This window comes from Peromyscus californicus, unplaced genomic scaffold, assembly GCF_007827085.1.
Source record: "Peromyscus californicus insignis strain IS unplaced genomic scaffold, ASM782708v3 Scaffold_13__1_contigs__length_99412109, whole genome shotgun sequence".
NCBI classification, from domain to species: domain Eukaryota; kingdom Metazoa; phylum Chordata; class Mammalia; order Rodentia; family Cricetidae; genus Peromyscus; species Peromyscus californicus.
In genome coordinates, this window is record NW_026294424.1 from 4198404 (window position 1) to 4215867 (window position 17464).

At 50.6% G+C, this 17464-nt stretch overlaps 2 protein-coding genes across 16 annotated transcripts in view; one reads left to right on the forward strand and one right to left on the reverse strand.

The window, feature by feature from the left end:
• Positions 1-21: 21 nt before the first annotated feature.
• On the forward strand, positions 22-3638 carry Mfsd10 (major facilitator superfamily domain containing 10). 2 transcript variants are annotated; one of them, XM_052736175.1, is made up of 13 exons: positions 22-138; positions 470-662; positions 748-844; positions 1112-1215; positions 1454-1612; positions 1693-1854; positions 2103-2211; positions 2297-2408; positions 2556-2664; positions 2758-2848; positions 2932-2979; positions 3054-3143; positions 3284-3638. In XM_052736175.1, the coding sequence occupies exons 2-13, from the start codon at positions 489-491 to the stop codon at positions 3397-3399; spliced, it is 1371 nt and encodes a 456-aa protein (XP_052592135.1). In that variant the 5' UTR covers positions 22-138; positions 470-488; the 3' UTR covers positions 3400-3638. The 2 variants fall into 2 exon arrangements, with proteins under 2 accessions (XP_052592135.1, XP_052592136.1); XM_052736176.1 differs by lacking the exons at positions 22-138; positions 470-662 and having other exon boundaries at positions 1063-1215.
• An 848-nt stretch (positions 3639-4486) lies between these two features.
• The window catches only part of Add1 (adducin 1), a 55524-nt gene continuing 42546 nt past the window's right edge, over positions 4487-17464 (reverse strand). For 2 of the 14 annotated variants that reach the window (XM_052736161.1, XM_052736163.1), the window contains exons 11-16: positions 16915-17016; positions 16203-16292; positions 15375-15467; positions 11705-11861; positions 8280-8378; positions 4487-6342 (exon numbers count right to left, since the gene is read on the reverse strand). In XM_052736161.1, coding sequence (XP_052592121.1) covers positions 5996-6342; positions 8280-8378; positions 11705-11861; positions 15375-15467; positions 16203-16292; positions 16915-17016 — 888 coding nt within the window. In that variant the 3' untranslated portion in view covers positions 4487-5995. Of the gene's footprint in view, positions 6343-7624; positions 7663-8279; positions 8379-11704; positions 11862-15374; positions 15468-16202; positions 16293-16914; positions 17017-17464 lie in introns of those variants that run through there. The other 12 variants (XM_052736172.1, XM_052736168.1, XM_052736170.1 and 9 more) reach the window with 7 other exon arrangements.

Here is a 17464-nt window from a genome sequence, read left to right on the forward strand (position 1 = left end):
GTTCCCGCCGCCTGGCCTCCCGGAAGAGGAGGTTCCTGCTCCAAAGCCTCCGGGGCGTGGCCGCTATCCAGAGATCTTCCCTGTCCATCCACCCGTGGGTCCCGGTCAGGAGCTGCGGCAGGTGTGCACAGGTCCCAGGTGGGTGGTCAAGAAGCAAGGGTTTAGGTATCGCACGGAGAGACCAAAGTGGTGCGCGGAACAGGCGCCCCGGGCGCGCCCCACTCCCAATCAGGGTTTCCCCATCTTCTTCCTGCTACCTGCCTCGCAACAGGGGGTCCTGATAGCTAAGGCTTAGAGCTTACTGCTACCCTGGGTCAGTAAGGGAGTCGAGCCTTGCAGGGTGCCCCGGGACCCCTTTGGAAGCACTTCCGTTATGTCTGGCGAGAACGTGGAAATTGAGTTTTTCAAGGAAAGGTAAACGGGGGGCTTACGACCCAGTTGTGTCTTCACCACACCCTCCCTACCCCAGCAGGGTCAGAACTCCCACCATGGGATGGGCAGGAGATGCAGGATGCACGCCGCGTCCGCCTATACGGCCTCGGCCCGCGTCCGAGCGCCGCGTGGTCACCGTGATCTTCCTCGGCCTGCTACTCGACCTCCTGGGCTTCACGCTGTTGCTACCTCTGTTGCCAGGGCTCCTGGAGAGCCACGGCCGCCAGCAAGTGAGCCCCTCCCCCAAGGCGGGAGCGCTCCCCCTGCCCAGCCTACTAGACTCACCCAGCTGGAGTTGCTTTCCTTGCCACCCAGGACCCCCTCTATGGCTCCTGGCAGCGCGGGGTAGACTGGTTTGCCACAGCCATCGGGATGCCAGCCGAGAAGAGATACAACAGCGTCCTGTTCGGAGGTATGCCCCTGTGTGCCAGGCTGGGGCCCACAACCCTTCCTTGGAGAGCTAGTTCCTTCTGTGCCCTTGGTCAGCCCTCCCCTTCTCCCTGGGTTCTTGCCAGTCTGCTGCTTTCCTGCAGAGCCTCCTTTGACTGGCAGGTCTGTTTTTTCGTTGAGGCCACCTGAGCTTCAGTCGATGGCCTGTGAGTGTAAGGCTCGGTGTGGTCTGCACTCTAGGACTGATCCACATGGCTAAAGCCACCAGTGATGGTGACCTCTGTCTCAGGTCTCATCGGCTCAGCCTTCTCCCTCCTTCAGTTCTTCTCTGCACCGCTCACCGGAGCTGCCTCTGATTGCCTGGGGAGGCGCCCGGTGATGTTGCTGTCCCTGGTAAGTCTCTGGATCCAGATGCCCACAGGCAGAGGAGAGAATGCGGCTGTGGGTTCCTCTGCCAACAGCAGGCTCTCATCCCTTCCAGAGGGACCTCTGACCCCTGGTGTTACATCAAGCTAAATATACTAAGGAAGGCATGGGGGACACAAGTGGCACGGGTCTGGGGGGTGTTATATTGTTTACCTTCCTGACCTCAAGTGACCGCGCCTGCCACTTGGCCTCCACCCATTGGCAGACAGGTTTGGCCATCTCCTATGCAGTATGGGCTGCCTCTCGGAGCTTTACAGCCTTCTTGGCCTCCCGGGTGATAGGAGGCATCAGCAAGGGGAATGTTAGCCTCTCCACAGCCATCGTTGCTGACCTGGGCTCACCTCCAACCCGAAGCCAAGGCATGGTGAGTGAAAAGAGCCAAGGAAAAAGGATTGATGTCTAGGCTTGGGTCTCTGTGCCCAGCTCAAGTCACCTTTTCCCTAGGCAGTCATCGGAGTAGCCTTCTCCCTGGCCTTTACTGTGGGCCCCATGCTTGGAGCATTCCTGTCTGTGGAAATGGTTCCCTGGATCAGCTTACTCTTTGCGGTCTCCGACATATTGTTCATCTTCTTCTTCTTGCCAGAGACACTGCCCCAGGAGAAGCGGGTAGGCCCAGGTCCAGGGGTGAGGGCTTCTTCTGTAGGTATGAAGGGATTTCCTTTATTTGTGCCAGTGCCAAGGGAGGCTGACCTGCCCTCAAGCTGCTAGCATCACAGCACCTCCTGGGTTCCCTGGATCTTTGCCACTAAGGCCTCAAAGGTTCAGCTTCCTGCAGTGTGAGCTGATCATCCTGGTCCTTAGGCTGCCAGGTCATGTGCTCCTGCCTCCTGACCAGCCTTCACTTTCTCCCACAGGCTCCCTCTGTCACCCTGGGCTTCCATGCTGCTGCTAATCTGCTCAGCCCCCTGGCCCTGCTTCGTTTCGCAGCCGTTACCCACAGTCAGGATCCACCTGCTGAAGACAGTAAGGAGGCTACCCCTTACAGAGCTCGGTATTTTGACTACCCAGCATGAGCAAAGATCAACCTGTGGTCTGTGTTGGCTTGCAGGACTCAGAAGCCTACGCCGATTAGGTCTCGTCTACTTCCTCTACCTCTTCCTGTTCTCGGGCCTGGAGTACACACTCAGCTTCCTTGCACACCAGCGCTTCCAGTTCAGCAGGTAGGTGCCCATCTCAGGCTCTGCTTCAAGGCTTTCAGACCCCAGGTCCAGGAAGCCTTTGGGGCACACCCACTAGCATCCTGGCCTTGCCCATCCCCCAGGCAATTGGTGGCCTAGGGGGCTGGGTGCTCACCCTCCACCTCCTAGCCTGCAGCAGGGCAAGATGTTTTTCTTCATCGGTCTCACCATGGCCACCATACAGGGCACCTACGCCCGACGAATCAGCCCTGGCAAGGAAGTTGCAGCTGTGAAGCGGGTAAGGGACTTCCTTTCTCTACAGTTTGGGACTGGTGGTGCTCTCGACTCTGGCAGGCTGTGGAACTGGTCTTGAGACTTCTGTTTTCCCCAGGCATTGTTGCTGCTGGTACCAGCCTTTCTCTTCATTGGCTGGGGGCACTCACTGCCCATGTTGGGCTTGGGGCTGCTGCTCTACTCCTTCGGTGAGTGGGCCCTGCCAGGGCTGGTGTGGACATCCCCATGCCTCTCCTGAGCTGACAGGTGCCTCCCAAATCTCTCCCACCAGCTGCTGCTGTTGTGGTACCCGGTCTGTCCACCATGGTCTCCAGCTATGGTGAGAGCCCTCCCCCAAAGGCTACTCAGGGTAGGAGAGGGCCAACTAGCACCTGACAAGTCCTCTCCCCTCAGGTTCTCCAGGGCAAAAAGGCACAATCATGGGCATACTGCGGAGCCTCGGTGCCCTAGGTAGGGCAGTGGGGCCCATGGTGGCCGCCTCAGGTAAGTGCTGTAGGCTGACGCTCAAGGCTTGCTGTGTCCCTCCAGCAACCACGCCCAGCTGCCTGCTTTGCTCCAGCTGAGGGAACAGGGGCAGGAACAGGGCTCTGAAAAGCCTGGGTGAGCACCTTTCTCTTCCACAGTGTACTGGCTGGCTGGGGCCCAGGTCTGCTTCACTGTGTGCTCCGGGCTCTTTTTACTCCCCTTCCTTCTCCTGCGGAAGCTGAGGCATCCAGCACAGACTTTCAAGGAGGAGTAGCTGAGCTGCCACACCCTGGCTGCCAAGTGGGAACCTGGGCCAGGACCACTCGCCACTCCTGGGCCACTCCTTCCTCCAGGTCCAGGAAGGCTTGCCACACACACCCCCTCAGTATGGCGTCCCAGCAGGAAGCCTGGGCAGCTACACTCTTTCTTCTTACTCCAAAGCCTTTTAGGCTTCTGATTGTTTTTATCTGTCATCCTTCTGAATGACCAATAAAGCAGCTATTTTGTACCAAGTGCCTTTCTTTTTGTCTTACTATTCTTGGATAATTTCACACTAAATGTTATCTGGTAATATATATACCCCATCACCCTTTACCCCCTCCCACTCCTGATGAACCACTTTCCAACAACACCTTCTTTTCACTTTTTTGGAATTTAATTAGTGTGGGTATGGTGTGGGGCTATTTATTGGAACATGGGCCACATCACGGTAGAAAAATTACTCCCTTCCCCAGCAACCTTAACTTCCAATGGCTCATCCTTAGGGAAGGGTGGGGCCTACCAAGCTCCTCCCCCATCAGTGATGGAATGTTGCCAGGCCCAAATTTCATGCACAGAAAAGGCGGCTGTAAGTACACAGTAAAAAGGATTCCAACAGTTCGCAGCTATTGGTGACATCTGATCAAGAAATAAAGGCTTGGGTTGGGTAGGTGGCTCGGCAGTTAAGAGCACTGCTCTTCCAGAGGACCCGGGTTCAATCCCCAGCACCCACAGGGCAGCTCACAACTGTGTAACTCCAGTTCCAGGGGATCTGACACCTTCGCACAGACAATATATGCAAGAAAAACACCACTGCACATAAGAATTAAGGTTCTTGATTCTTAACACAAGACAAACTTAGAAAACCCTATTTTAGAGCAAGCAAGGTGGCCTAGTGGACAAGGAGGGCACCTGTCACCAAAGCCTAATGACCTGAGGTTGGTCCCCAGAATCCACATGATAGAGAACACGCTGGCTCAGGTTTTCCTCTGACCTTCATGCACACAACATAGAACACACATGCCTACACACATTCATACAGCTAAATAAACTAAGGGAACAAAGACATCAAAATATAAAACTGCTTCCCAACCTCAGACAAGGAAACTGCTTAAAGACTTTTATTTGTGAGTAAAACCTGTTACAATGAGGAAAGGACACACAGGCCTGTCCTCCAAGTCTGTCCATATATGCAACGGTATTTCATGTGTGATACAAAGAGTTAGACTACAAAAGTGAGAAGTCATTGCATATGTGGGTGAAGGAAGGGCAGGAGCAGGAGGGGGAGAGTCCGGATGGATGGAGGCAATCAGGACAGGGTGAGAACTGCACACCACCTTGGTGACGAGTGACACAAGCATTGTGGCAGGCTGTGGGTCCTGCCTGGCCTAGTGGGGGTCACATGGCTCAGTCCACACCCTAGCACCTGCTCTACAGAGCCCCAACCCCAGCAGGGTGTCTAGGGCTCCAGCAGGCTTCCTCACTCCTAGTCAGGCTGGCAGTGGTAGCTCCTGGAACAGGGCCCCCTTCAGGATTCCACCTGACCACCCTGCATTTCCCACCAAGCAGTTTCAAGCCCTTTTCCAGGGATGAAAGTAAAAATTCATAATAGGATGGATCAAGAAAGTCATGGGCTCCGTGAATGATGCAAGACATTAGTTGGCACCTCCAAGGCTGGCTTTCTACCATAAGTTACCTCTTATCAAAGCCAGGGCATCTTTCGGACTCAGTTAAGATCCCTGCTCCACTATAAAACCTCCCCACACAAGTCAAGAGTGTTCTCCAGTCTGTCACAGGCTCTACAACAAAAACTAAAGCAAAAGGTGGCCTGTTCAAATTCACAGTCAAAATGTAGGCTAAATTGCAAACCCACTGAAAGAAAGTTCTAGAAAGGACTCTTCCCCCCTCCTGGTATCTGTTCCCTATGATGGGAATCCAAGACTCCAGTAAGATAAACTATGAGCGCCTGAATCTGGTTTTGGTCATGGGGTCACCTGTAAGACCATGCATAGCGTTGTGCTGGGTGTACACAGGGTTGCTCGCTGCTAGGGCAGCAGGCTCAACCCACTTCTTTAAGGCAGCCACAGTGCCCTGGGCCGCTGATAGGCATGAGAGTGTTTTCTCAGACCACGGCTGGATTCCCTGTGAATGGGGATAGCTGACATCACTGAGCAGCGGATGCCAGCAGAAGCCAAGTCCAAATCAGCCACCTGAGACTCCACGGGGTGGAGGGAAACCGAGCAGACAATTCGATACTCACGACAGAAGGAGAGTGAGAGGCAAGGCTCAGGAGGGTGACGCTGTAACCAGAGCTGGCAGAAGCCTCCAATGCCTTCCAGCCAGAACCAGGATTCAGTGTCCCCCTCCTGCAGGGGACACAACTCACAGGTGCAGGCTAAGCCCATCTCCCCACAGAGCCCAAGGCCCAGGGTAAGGGGCTGAGCACACACTGGGTTAGCACTGGGAAGGGGCTGATCACACAGGGGAGGGGCTCTAGGTACATGGAGGTCTTGGCTTTTTGCATTCCATTACACAAGAGGACAGAACCCAAGACGAGAAAGAGAATCCTGGCAGAGCCAGGTCGTTAGACATGACGGTGTGCAGGGTGGCCTTCAGGAGTCACTCTTCTTCTTGCTCTTCTTCAGGAAGGAAGGGGTGCGGAACTTCTTCTTCTTCTTGGATGGGGACTTGCCCGGAGACCCATCGCTGCCAGGGTCCATGGGAGACCCCTCCTCAGTGGCAGGGGAGGCTACATTTTCAGCCCCTGGAGCTGAAGCTGAGGCTGGCTCAGGGTCAGCCTCAGCAAGGGGCTGAGTGGGGTCTGGGGAACCATGGGCTTCCTCCTCCACTGTTGGGAAGCCAAGTGCTTCGGAAGGCTCATCGGGGGAGAGGTCAGGGAGAGTCGGCTTGAAGGTGGTGGCGTCGCTCTCATCCCTGGATGTCGGCTCCTGGGGAAGGTCTGATGGTGACGGTGAGAGAGATGGGTTAAAATCTGGACAGAGCAGTTGGAAATAAGAGCACTGACCAGAGCTGCCAACTTCTGGTAGTTTCTAGATATTCCCTGGACCAGAAATGTGACATATGGTATACGCTACTTTATAGCTGGAGAGAGCACATTATAAAACCTCCCAACCTCAGAGGGGTTCTAGTACCTTCTCATGAAGAACATACTGACAAAACCAGAGCTATGGCCTGCTACTTCTGCAAACAGACCCTATCAGGACATGCCACTCTGCCGGACAATGAAGAGAGGTCTGCTTGTGTCCTGTGCCCAGGAATTAGGTCTAAATTTGGTTCTACAACATTTGATCTCCCCCAAGGCAGTCAATAGAAAACCATGAGTCAACTATTAGATCCCATATGCAATAAAACAAAACTATAGTTAGCTGTGAAATAAACTGTTAAGGTAAGCCGCCTTCACAATTGGAATAGCTAAACATAAGGAGCAAAATGTAACAGAGGGCAGGTTTCCATCTAGGGCACAATACATTTCTACACTGACCAGGGGACTCGTGTTACAGACATTTAGTCTGTAAAATTATAAGCAATTGGCATGTTAGGCAACACCCAACGGTTTAGTACTTAAAAATCAAGCCGAAGATCAGGACCAAGAGCAGCTGAGCTAAGCAGGGTTAGGAGCAGCCTGGCTGTCAAAGGCTCCAGGCCTCAAACATAAGAGCTTAAGCTTGGGAGGCTGGGGATGCCCCCAGAGAGCACGCTGATGGCTATCCTCTGACCCAGGCCAACTGGCAGAGAGAGGGCTGCAGGCCCATAGGCTCCAGACACTCCGGCACCGGGGCTCTCTCTGCCAAGCTCACCGCAGAACAACCATCACTCCAGCCCACTAGGTCGCCAGTCCCCACTTAAGCACAGGTCCAAACAAGGCTCCAAACCAGCAGGTGGCAGAATCTACCCTGTCAGAACCCAGTCCACACATTTACTCCTGACCCCTGATGGCAAAAGCTCCCCACCAAGCAATCAAGAAATAGTCTCAAAGGTTAAGCTAAAAGCTTTCTGTGGCCCAGGGTACTCTGGGCAGCACTGTGATAGGGGCCAGGAGCATCCTGGAAAGCTGATGCCACCTTTCAGCTTCCAGTGACCAAGGAGGCCACTGAGAAACTGGGCCTATTAACAAGGTCCCGTTTTTACTTTGGATTTACAGAAAACACAGCAACAGAGAAGCAGGAAAGCAAGGCACAGCGCAAGCACCTGGTTAGAGCAGAGGCAGGCGCGGGTACTTACTAGGGTAACAGGTACTCTTTAGCACATCCGTCTCCTGCTGTAAGGCGGCCACAAGAAAGAAAGCACAAGTAGAGAATCGATGCACTCAGTCACAGCCATTGGGTTACATAAGAAGAAGGCCAAGCCACTCTTAGAGACCACAGACTGGGGTGAGGGGGCCAGGAGACACAGACGTACACGGGAGACTAAGGGACACACGTGTCACGTGTTGGACCACACAACACATACATGCGGTGGTCTGAGAGGCAGAGGGGGCACATACAGCACTCTCAGGGGACTGATTAATGCAGCAGGTCTGGAGTCCTGCAATGCCCACACAACTGAAGGCACCAAGGTGTCATCAGACTCTGGTCAGTGCTGGAAGTGTGCAGGCAAAGGGCAAAACTGACATGACAAGATGGTGGGGACTCCCTGAAATTTGCCCTCCCCCAGTCACAACAGTTCAAAAACTATGCTGACTGGGGTTACCCAGGACGGTGCAGGTACAGAAGAAACAGCTGAGGTTTCCGGAGCTGTGTGCGGCCGCACTGGTTTTGTGGAATGCACACGTCTTCATCCATGTTAATGGAATGATGGCCACATTCCATTCCCAGTGCACACAGGCCATGCACCCTTGCACCGCGGAACTGCCGCCATACCTCCCACAGGACTCACCTTCTTCCGGCTTGACAGGAGTGCTGGGGGGGGTGCTAGGCACAGCTGACTGGCCTGGGGGACACTTTTCTTTCTGCTCCCGCGTCTCGTCCAGATTCTCTACAGATGTAAACAAAGTGAGCACAGGTGCAGAGATGGAGTCCAGGACCTACCCCCTTCCTTAGCAGCACAGGAAGTCAGCTGGGCCCCCAGCCCGGGATCTGCTCTTTCTACACAACTGAGGTACTGACTGAATTTCAAAAACTTAACCAGCTGTGGCCTCCAACTAGCAACTACCCTGCCTCAGCTTCTCAGGTGCTAGAACTACAGGCATGAGCCACCACACTTGGTTAATTTCTATCATTATTACAAAGACTATATCCAGGGCAGAAAGATGGTTTAGCAGGTAAAAGCAACCGCCACACAGCCAGGCAACCTGAATTAAATCCTGGGAACACATAATGGAGAGCCAAGAACTCCCACAGGTTATCCTGACTCCACGCACCCATCTTGGCATGTGTGCACCTACATTCACATACACACAACTAAAATAATTTTCATCACTCAAAGAGACTCTTCCAGTGCTGCCCTGTGACTGACTGGTGGGAATGTCCTCTGGGTGAAGCCCCTCTGGCTACAAAATAACACCTACACACAGCCAATCAGGAAGTCACACTAGCATTATTTAGGGTTTCAATAGCCCTGGCTGTCCTGGAACTCACTCTGTAGACCAGGCTGGCCTCAAACACACAGAGATCCACCTGGCTCTGCCTCTCGAGTGCTGGGATTAAAGGTGTGCGCCACCACCGCCCGGCAGGTTTCAGTTTCTCACATAAAATGTTTCCTACAATAATCTGTATGTGTGCTCACACAAGTGAGTCCAGAGCATCAGCGGTGGCAGTCAGAGCACTGCCCGAATGTCAGCCCTCACTTCCACAGTCTCTGGGACAGGCTCATCGCTGTTGGGTGTGCCTGCGGACTCCAGGCTAGCTACGCACGAGATTCCTGAAATTCTCCTGTCTCTACTGGGATTACAGATGCATTTGGATCCAGGTTTGTGCAGCAAGTGCTTGACCTCTAAGACGTTTCCCCAGACTCCTACCAGTAATTTAAACTTGTTAACTCCAGTGTTGTTTTTGTTGTAATTTTCTAAAATAAACTAGACTGATGAGGACCAAAGAAAAGGGACAGGAAACTGGGACCCCAGATCCAGAAAACCCCATTTACTTCTCATATAAGGAGATATATATATATATATATATATATATATATATATATATATATATATATATATATATATATATATATATATATATATATATATATATATATAAATTGTTATCATAATTTTTTACATCTCCACCACTCATCTAAAAATCTTCTATCAGTAGCCTAAGGACAAAAGCTTCCTATGCCCTCTGAGAAAACAATGGGAACAGCTCCTCACCACAGCCACCCCTCTGCCAAGAGCTGCACCAACAACAATCAAGTCTCCAGGCAGTGCCCTATGGCACTCCCATTACTGCCAGCTTTGGTCACAGGGCACAGGCAAGTCCCACTCTACTGTTCCCGTTCCATCCCTGCCAAGGGCCTCAAATGTAGGGGAAACTCCTGTGCGCTGTTTGACTCAAGAAAAAAAGCCACTATAGAGGCATCAGAGGGCAAACCTGCACAAGCCCCAACTACAGGAGCAGGACCACCGTAGCAGCCCCTCTGAGGCCTCACACTGCGTCATCAAGACCTGAATGGCAAGTGACAGTGTAGTGCACACCGAGTGACTGAGTGACTACTTTCCATATAACTCGCATTTCTTCAGCAGCTACACAACACAGTACTTGATCTAAAAGAAGCCCAGATTAAGTTGAGTCTAATGAGACTGTCATCTGAGGAGCCCTATGGCCAGGAGGGTGGTCCGCCCTTCACACTAAGAACTGCCTGCAAGGCTGTGCTGGGCGGGGGTGGCGACGACACACGACAGGACACACGCTAAGGAGCACACCTGGGACTCAGCACAAAGGACTGGGCTGTAGCTCAGCTCAAGGCTCTGAGAACACTGGCAGAAATGTTCATGGGCATGACATCTCTCTGCCCCAGGGTCCTCCTAGTACTAGTCAATGGTTCCCACTGCATGGTGAGCAGGGAACTCAGAGAGAGGCTAATGTGGCCCCACAAAAGCTGTCCCACAGTCTAGAGTCCTGCTTCTGTTAGTTCTCAAATGTTAGGATCTGATTCTCAAAACCAGAGTTTGGAGGTACTTGTTCTATCAAGTTCTGACGCTTAGCTCTGTTTCCATTTGTTGTGAAACCGTCCTATAACTCTTGACAAAATCATGACCAATGTTGTCAAAAGGTGAGGATAAAAAGGTCATGGCAGCATGCAATGCTACTCTTGACGTGGTCTGGGAACATGCCAGAGCAACCAGCATACTAACTCAGCCCATGACTACCCCCGGCACTCCCAACACTCTAATTCACATCCTATGACCATAGGAGAGGGGTCATGGAGAAAAGGACTACACTCCAAGATCTAACTATGACAACCATTGTAGTAGGGACAGAGATCACAGTCCAACCGAGAGCACACCTTCAATGCCAGCACTCAGGAGGCAGAAGCAGGCACATCTCTGAGTTCAAGGCCAGCCTAGTCTATAGAAGGAGTTCCAGGACAGCCAGGACTGCACGGATTAGTTGTAACCAATGAACATTAATGAATCACATGAATTAGGAGGCCTCTTCTCAGGGAAACTTTTGGCACAAATACTTCACGAATAAAAAGTATCTCTTAGCCAGGCGGTGGTGGCGCACACCTTTAATCCCAGCACTCGGGAGGCAGAGTCAGGCGGATCTCTGTGAGTTCGAGGCCAGCCTGGGCTACAGAGTGAGATCCAGGAAAGGCGCAAAGCTACACAGAGAAACCCTGTCTCAAAAAACCAAAAAAAAAAAAAAGAAAGTATCTCTTAGACATAATATTTAAGCTGTCTTTCCCAATAACTAATCCAAATCAGTGACATCAAATGGATAGAAATCCCAAATGCCCAGCTCTGCACAACCCCAGTCCGAGTGCTGAGTCCTCCAATCCTCTCTTCACTGCAGCTTCTGGAAGAGCAGAGCTGATCTCCAGCTTAGCCTCCCCTGGGCAGAACCCCCTCTCCATACACTGTGCTATGATGATACACATGTGCTGGGACCCATCACTGCGGAGTGTCCCTTATACAAGTCCATCCTGACAAGCACCATTACCAGTGTGTTTAAGCTTGTAATTCTTTCCTTCCAGCCCAAATGACTAGAGTAGGACTGTGAGAACAGACCCCTTGGGTCTTAACCAAACAAGAGTTGTGCTTCATGCACCAGACTTTTCTCATACAGAGATGCGTCCAGACACTGTCTCCCGCTTTCTGGAGCTGCCCCACATCCGGCTATCAAGCTTCAGAGCCCTCCTTCACTCACCTTCCGAGCCCTTCTGCTTGCGCTCCACCTCTCGGCGGTACTCCTCTAGTTCCCGGTCTGTGAGCGTGTTGAAGGGGTTGGGGCCTGTGGTGCTCACAATTACATGGGGCTGGTATTCCTTCTCAATGATAGCTTTGGAGGCCGTCACCAGCTCCCCCTGTGGACAAAGAGACTGGTATGCAGGAGCCTGACCTGGCAGGACCACCCTCCTCCCAGGAACACAGCAGGCAGGGGGAGATGGGGCTTTCCGGGAGCACACAGACTTAAGACTGTACCACTTGGCCTTGTGGGGCCTCCCTCCTCCTGAGCAAACAGCAGCAGGTGGTGGAGGTCTTTTCCAGGAGCACACAGACATTCCAGGACCACACTGCCAGGGCCCAAGGCCAAGGCAGATTTCAAAAGCAAAGGCACTTAAGATACAGAGTCAGAGGCACAGACACCCTAGAGGAGCAGTCTCCTCTGCCCCCTAAACAGGAATACCTGGGTACTGCTTACTAAGCAATTCAGTCCCACGTGACCTCAGAAAATGTTCATCCTACAACAATCAGGGCAAAGTGTGTGGAGATTTGCTTACATTCTTTTATTGTGTTTTGTTTTTGGAGACAAGGTCTCACTATGTGGCTCTGGCTGTCCTGGAGTTCACTATGTCGACCAGGCTGGCCTCGAACTCACAGAGATCCACTTGCCTCTGTCTCCTAAATACTGGGATTAAAGGTGAACACCACCATGCCTAGCCTGAGATTTGCTTAGGTTCTTAAAGTTTGACAAGTTTTCTGCCCTTCTGACTGGTTTACAACCAGTTCCTGAATTTATCCCACAGCATTCAGAGGTAACAAAAGAGCCCCAAATAGCAGGTTTGCCTGATGAAACTGGAAACTGAGAATGTACAGCACAAAAAATTAAGCAAAGCACTAAGGCAGCTAGCTCCTGACCACCGCCAGAGACAAGATGGCAGACTGCACAGACCTACCCACATTGTGCGTGCGCCGGAGAGCAGCCTGTCCCAGCCCACAGCCAGGGAGGAAAGCAGCCTTCAAGTGCTCGAGAACAGGCCCAGAAGACACAAATATGCACATAATTAAATGACAGCTATGAAAAGAGGTATCTCAGACCATTCAGATGGTAGGTAGGCCTGGAGCCTCAGATCACACACTGGCAAGTGGTGAACACCAGGGGGAGTCAGCGTTTTGGCAGTGCCAGTTCCTAGGGACAGGCAACCTACATCAGCAACTACTCTTCAGGCACTGGCTGGAGAAGCTGGTGTGTCTGGGTAATAGACGACAAAGTATTTAGAGTGCCCCAAGTGTAAATGGTGACACAGATAGATGCCCACAGGCGAGAAGGGCAAACACACTGAATGGGTATGTTTGCTGAAGAGCTTCGAGACTCATGGTGAAGGGACTCTTCCTTAGGTCTCTCCTAAGGATGACTGGCTTTTCATTTACAGTAGCCCACCCACTGCAAGATAGAAAGGAACTTGAATTCTGTCACTTGCTAATATGGCTGAAACAAGCCCCTTCTTGTCCAAAAGCCTTACTCAGCCTTAATATCCACAAAAGGATCCTATTAGCAAGACCCTCCAGGCAACAATGTTCTGTAAACACAGCAGTGTGTTGTCAGCACCCAAGACCTGCCATCACTACAACCCAATGAGAAGGGTGGCAGGCCTGAGGGACAGGTCCAAGTTCATGTCATCAAATGACAGCAGATGGCAACACAGCCTTTATACCCTTGTCTCTACCACTTAATGCACTTGCAATAAAATCCAGAAGCTGGCCCAGATTTTTACAGGTCCCACAGTAGGCTGTGCAAAAGAGAAGCAGAAAGGCTCTGCTATCTCCTTGGCCTGAGGAAGGCAATCCCAGCACTGGTGAACAGCCATCAGAAAGAGGAAAAGTCCAAGGCTAAGCAATTCCTTCCCAAAAAGCCACAGGTTCCCAAGTCCTCAAACCCTTTTCTCAGGTCCTCCATTCCCCCGGTGCCTGCCTCACTGGGAGGGCATGCTCAGGACACAGGCCTTTTTGAACTCCGAGCCAAACAGACCTTCCTTTCCTAGTTGCTTTCATTGGGTGTTTTGTCCCAGCAAGAAGAAAAGTAACTAATGCAGGGAACTTAGATTTGTAAGAAGCTTTCATACGACCTGGGTGAGTAGCTGAGCAGCAGTGTGCCTGCTTGTCATGGAGGCACATGTCCCCAACCCAATGTAAGTTACCTGGGGTTGGCCTGCAATGTGCTCTCCTGAGGTGTGAACCTGTTGAGACGGTAAGGGCGTGCCCTTGAAGCAGCCACATGACCTGTCTTTATTTGAACAGGGCTAGGAACAGGAAATAAAGCTGTCACAGGATGAAGAACCAGTCCAAAATGTACCCTCTAGTAGAGTTGGCTACCCTGATGCTTTCCAAATAGCCCTGACAAGTCAAAATCTATGAAATGCACCACAAGACCCAAAAGACAGAACAGCAATTGTGACTGTGACTATGCTACAGCCCACAGAGCTGGAGGATCAGACCATAGACTGCATCTGGGGCTTGCAGATCACACCCAACTTCACATACAGCAGAGAAAGCCTATTATTAACTGAGAGGATCACATGATTTATGGCTCAAAGTACCAACAGGAAAGGCAAGCTGGAGGGTAAAGAGTAACCTACCTCCCCTGTTCTCTGGCAGATGCCTTCAAGAAGCAGGTAGAAATAAATATTAAAGTGGGAAAGCAAGATTCATTGACATGTAAATATGAAAATGTGCAAAATAATGTTATTGTGAGAAATTCCAGGCAGGAACTAAGGAGCCCAGTACTTATCTAATTCTATCTGGCAATCAAAACACCTTGAAATCAATACTTGGAATTCCACATCAAGTGTGTAGAATGCAGAGAGAACCTGGAAATACCCAACGTCAATCTCTTGAAGAGCCAGGAATTAGCCACCTTTTATTTTAAGTTGTTTCTCTTTTATTTTTTTAATTTACTTTATCTTATTTTTTATTTTATTATTATTATTAGATAAAAGAGCCTCTCTGAGGCTCACGCAGACCTTGAACCCTCTTCACCTCAGCCCTATATTACTGGCTGTGCCACTATGCCTTACTCCTTTGTTTGTTGAGATAAATCTGTTGGTTCAGGCTGGTCTAGAACTCTCCGTCCTCATACCTCAGCCTCCCAAGTGTTAGATCAGATTTTATTTAAAGTTAAAAATAAATGCATTTTATTTACAAGGGCTGACAAAGACTGCCATGTTTTCTTTTTCATCCTTCTGAAAGGACATCTTTATTTGGCCTCCAACCACTCCAGTCGAAGCTGAACAAGTGAGGGAAGGTCACAGCCAAAGACACCAACAGCGCCCAAACGAGCCCGTTTGCACCTGGAGTCCTGTAAGAAGAAGACTCGGACACCCAAAGGCAAGCACTGACCAAGGTCACACTCAGACTTCACAAATGCACCATGTGGCTCCAGTGGGCCACTTCAGGAAAAACTTAGAATGCTGAAAATTGTTATTAAAAAAAAAGACAGTAGGCAGAGCACACCTTCTCCACAACCTCACAGAGGACTTACAGGTCCTCGTCAAAATGCTCATCAACTAAGACAAAGCCTAAAGAGGGGAGCTGGTTGGGGGAGGGAAGGGAAAGAGCATCGCGGACCAATAGGTAGGTAAGGACAGGGCAGTGAGTACCTTTCTAAAAGAGACAGATTTAGCGGGACTAAAGGTCTGCTCTGTAAGCTCGAGCCCTTCGATAGTTTCCGTACAGTCAGAGAGGGGTGCGTCCTGCAACAGTAAACTGAGTCATCAGAGCACACCAGGCCCAGCCTTAAAAATATCAACCAAGACCACAGGATGAAGCCAGCTAAGAGCATGCAGCAGGGGCGGTTATCAACCGTATGGGTTGGTGATGACAGTGGTACGTGCAGACATTGGACATGAAACCAGGACCACAGCTGGCCAAATTTAAAATATGCAACAACAATCATCTACTCCTGCAGTCAGACTGAAAGCATCAGATGGCATCCTGATTTTCAGAGATAACTACTTACACAATTAGCATCAATGTGCCACTCTATGTAAGTCATTTTACAGAAATGCATGTAAATGTGGATGGGCCACATTTACAAGCACCCACCCACTCTGCATCCCAAGCAGCACTTTGTTGCAGACATGAATAGATACAAAAAAAAAAAAGGTCCATAGCCCACCCCTCTCCTAGCATTAAACAGCACCCAGAGGTTACCAGGAAACCCAGTTTCAAAGCAGTGGCATAGAAACCCCTTGAGTATGCATGCACTATAAGGAGCAGGGCTAGAAGGGTAGACACACCCTCGGCATGCTTATACTTGGTCTAGAACTCAAGTAAAGTGTCTGGATTATCATGAATATTTTTTAACAAAGATACCCACTGTCCTAGAATACTCACCTTATAACATCATTCTCTCCCAAGATATGAGCAACTTTGGAGGATGGTCTTAGTCACCACCCACTAATGTCAGAGACACTGTGTTCTCTTACCTGAACAAGGCTTCTGTCCATCACCACACCACACAAAACCTGGGACTGAGGTCCTGCCGTCTTAATGTCCTGTAAGTTCTGCTCTCGAATCTGAGGATAGGAAGAAAAGAGGCGCATGAGCAGTACAAAGAAGGCAAGCTGTAACTTCCAATCCTATTGTTTACACACTTAAGACTCTGGCCATGTGCAAGCTGTACTTCCGTCTAGGCCCATGATGGTAGGATGGCTAGCACACACCTACTTTTGGGTACCGGCCTAACTGCACAGAGGGGTGATGAACTATAGGCATGAAGGGCTGGACTACTCTTGTCTGTTCACACCCTCCAGATAGCTCTGACAAGGTACAGACCCTTCATTGTACTTAGTAAGTCAGTGGGAAATCTTGCTATGCATCCATCTTCTACTAATGCTGTGAATGCTGATGGATCTCTTGATCTAACACACCAAATACCATTCACAGCTCTCTGAATGAACCCTGAAAGACAGGAGCAGAGGTCTGTTCCTATTAGGATCAGGCTCTGCAGTTTCCACTTCAGAAATGCTATTTAGCAAGCATCAGTTTAAGAAACACTGGGACCCCAAACTATGAGCAGAAGAGATGCTGCGGAAAGATAACTCTGCTATAAGCAAGCACACTCTCTACCCCACAGCATGTGACACCCCTCCCAACTCTACACCCATATGCCCACCAAACGTCAACAGCAATACACACCTTGTTCCTCATCTCCTGGACCTCTTTTGGGTTAGTGTTCAATGGAACAAACAGGTTAGGGACAGCAGAGGTGGAAGTTCTATGTCCATCCTCTTTAGTCCACTGTAATATCAAGAATAGGTGAAAAGTCAGGATTATGACAGCACTAAATGAAACCATAGCATCCAATTTGTCCAAATGATCTCACATCTGATCATGCACTGAACATCACAGGACGGAACCAATGACCACGTTTCCTGGGTCACCAGTGGAGTCATCATAGGAATGGGATGTACACCCCCCCAAAAAAAAACAAAACCTAGCAAGTGATGGGACTTAAAGTCCTGACTGATAAAAAGGGTCATGAAGAAAGCTCAAAATCTGGCACGCAAAGGTGACCACACAGCTGAGCCTCATAACCCATGGACCTGCCAGAAAAGGCCCCTCAGAGACCATTGGTTCACCGCCCTGAGAGTCACCCAACACCAAAGCCAACTGGAAGCGTGGGATGACAACCATGAGAAGCGATGTGATGCTCCTACCTCAGGGGTAGGTAGGCAAAGTCTGCACT

Coding starts and splice junctions, on each gene's coding strand:
- Mfsd10 (XM_052736175.1), top strand. CDS start 489: ATGGGATGGGCAGGAGATGCAGGATGCACGCCGCGTCCGCCTATACGG. Junction 1,216..1,453: donor CGGTGATGTTGCTGTCCCTG/GTAAGTCTCTGG, acceptor ACCCATTGGCAG/ACAGGTTTGGCCATCTCCTA. Junction 2,409..2,555: donor CAGCGCTTCCAGTTCAGCAG/GTAGGTGCCCAT, acceptor TCCACCTCCTAG/CCTGCAGCAGGGCAAGATGT.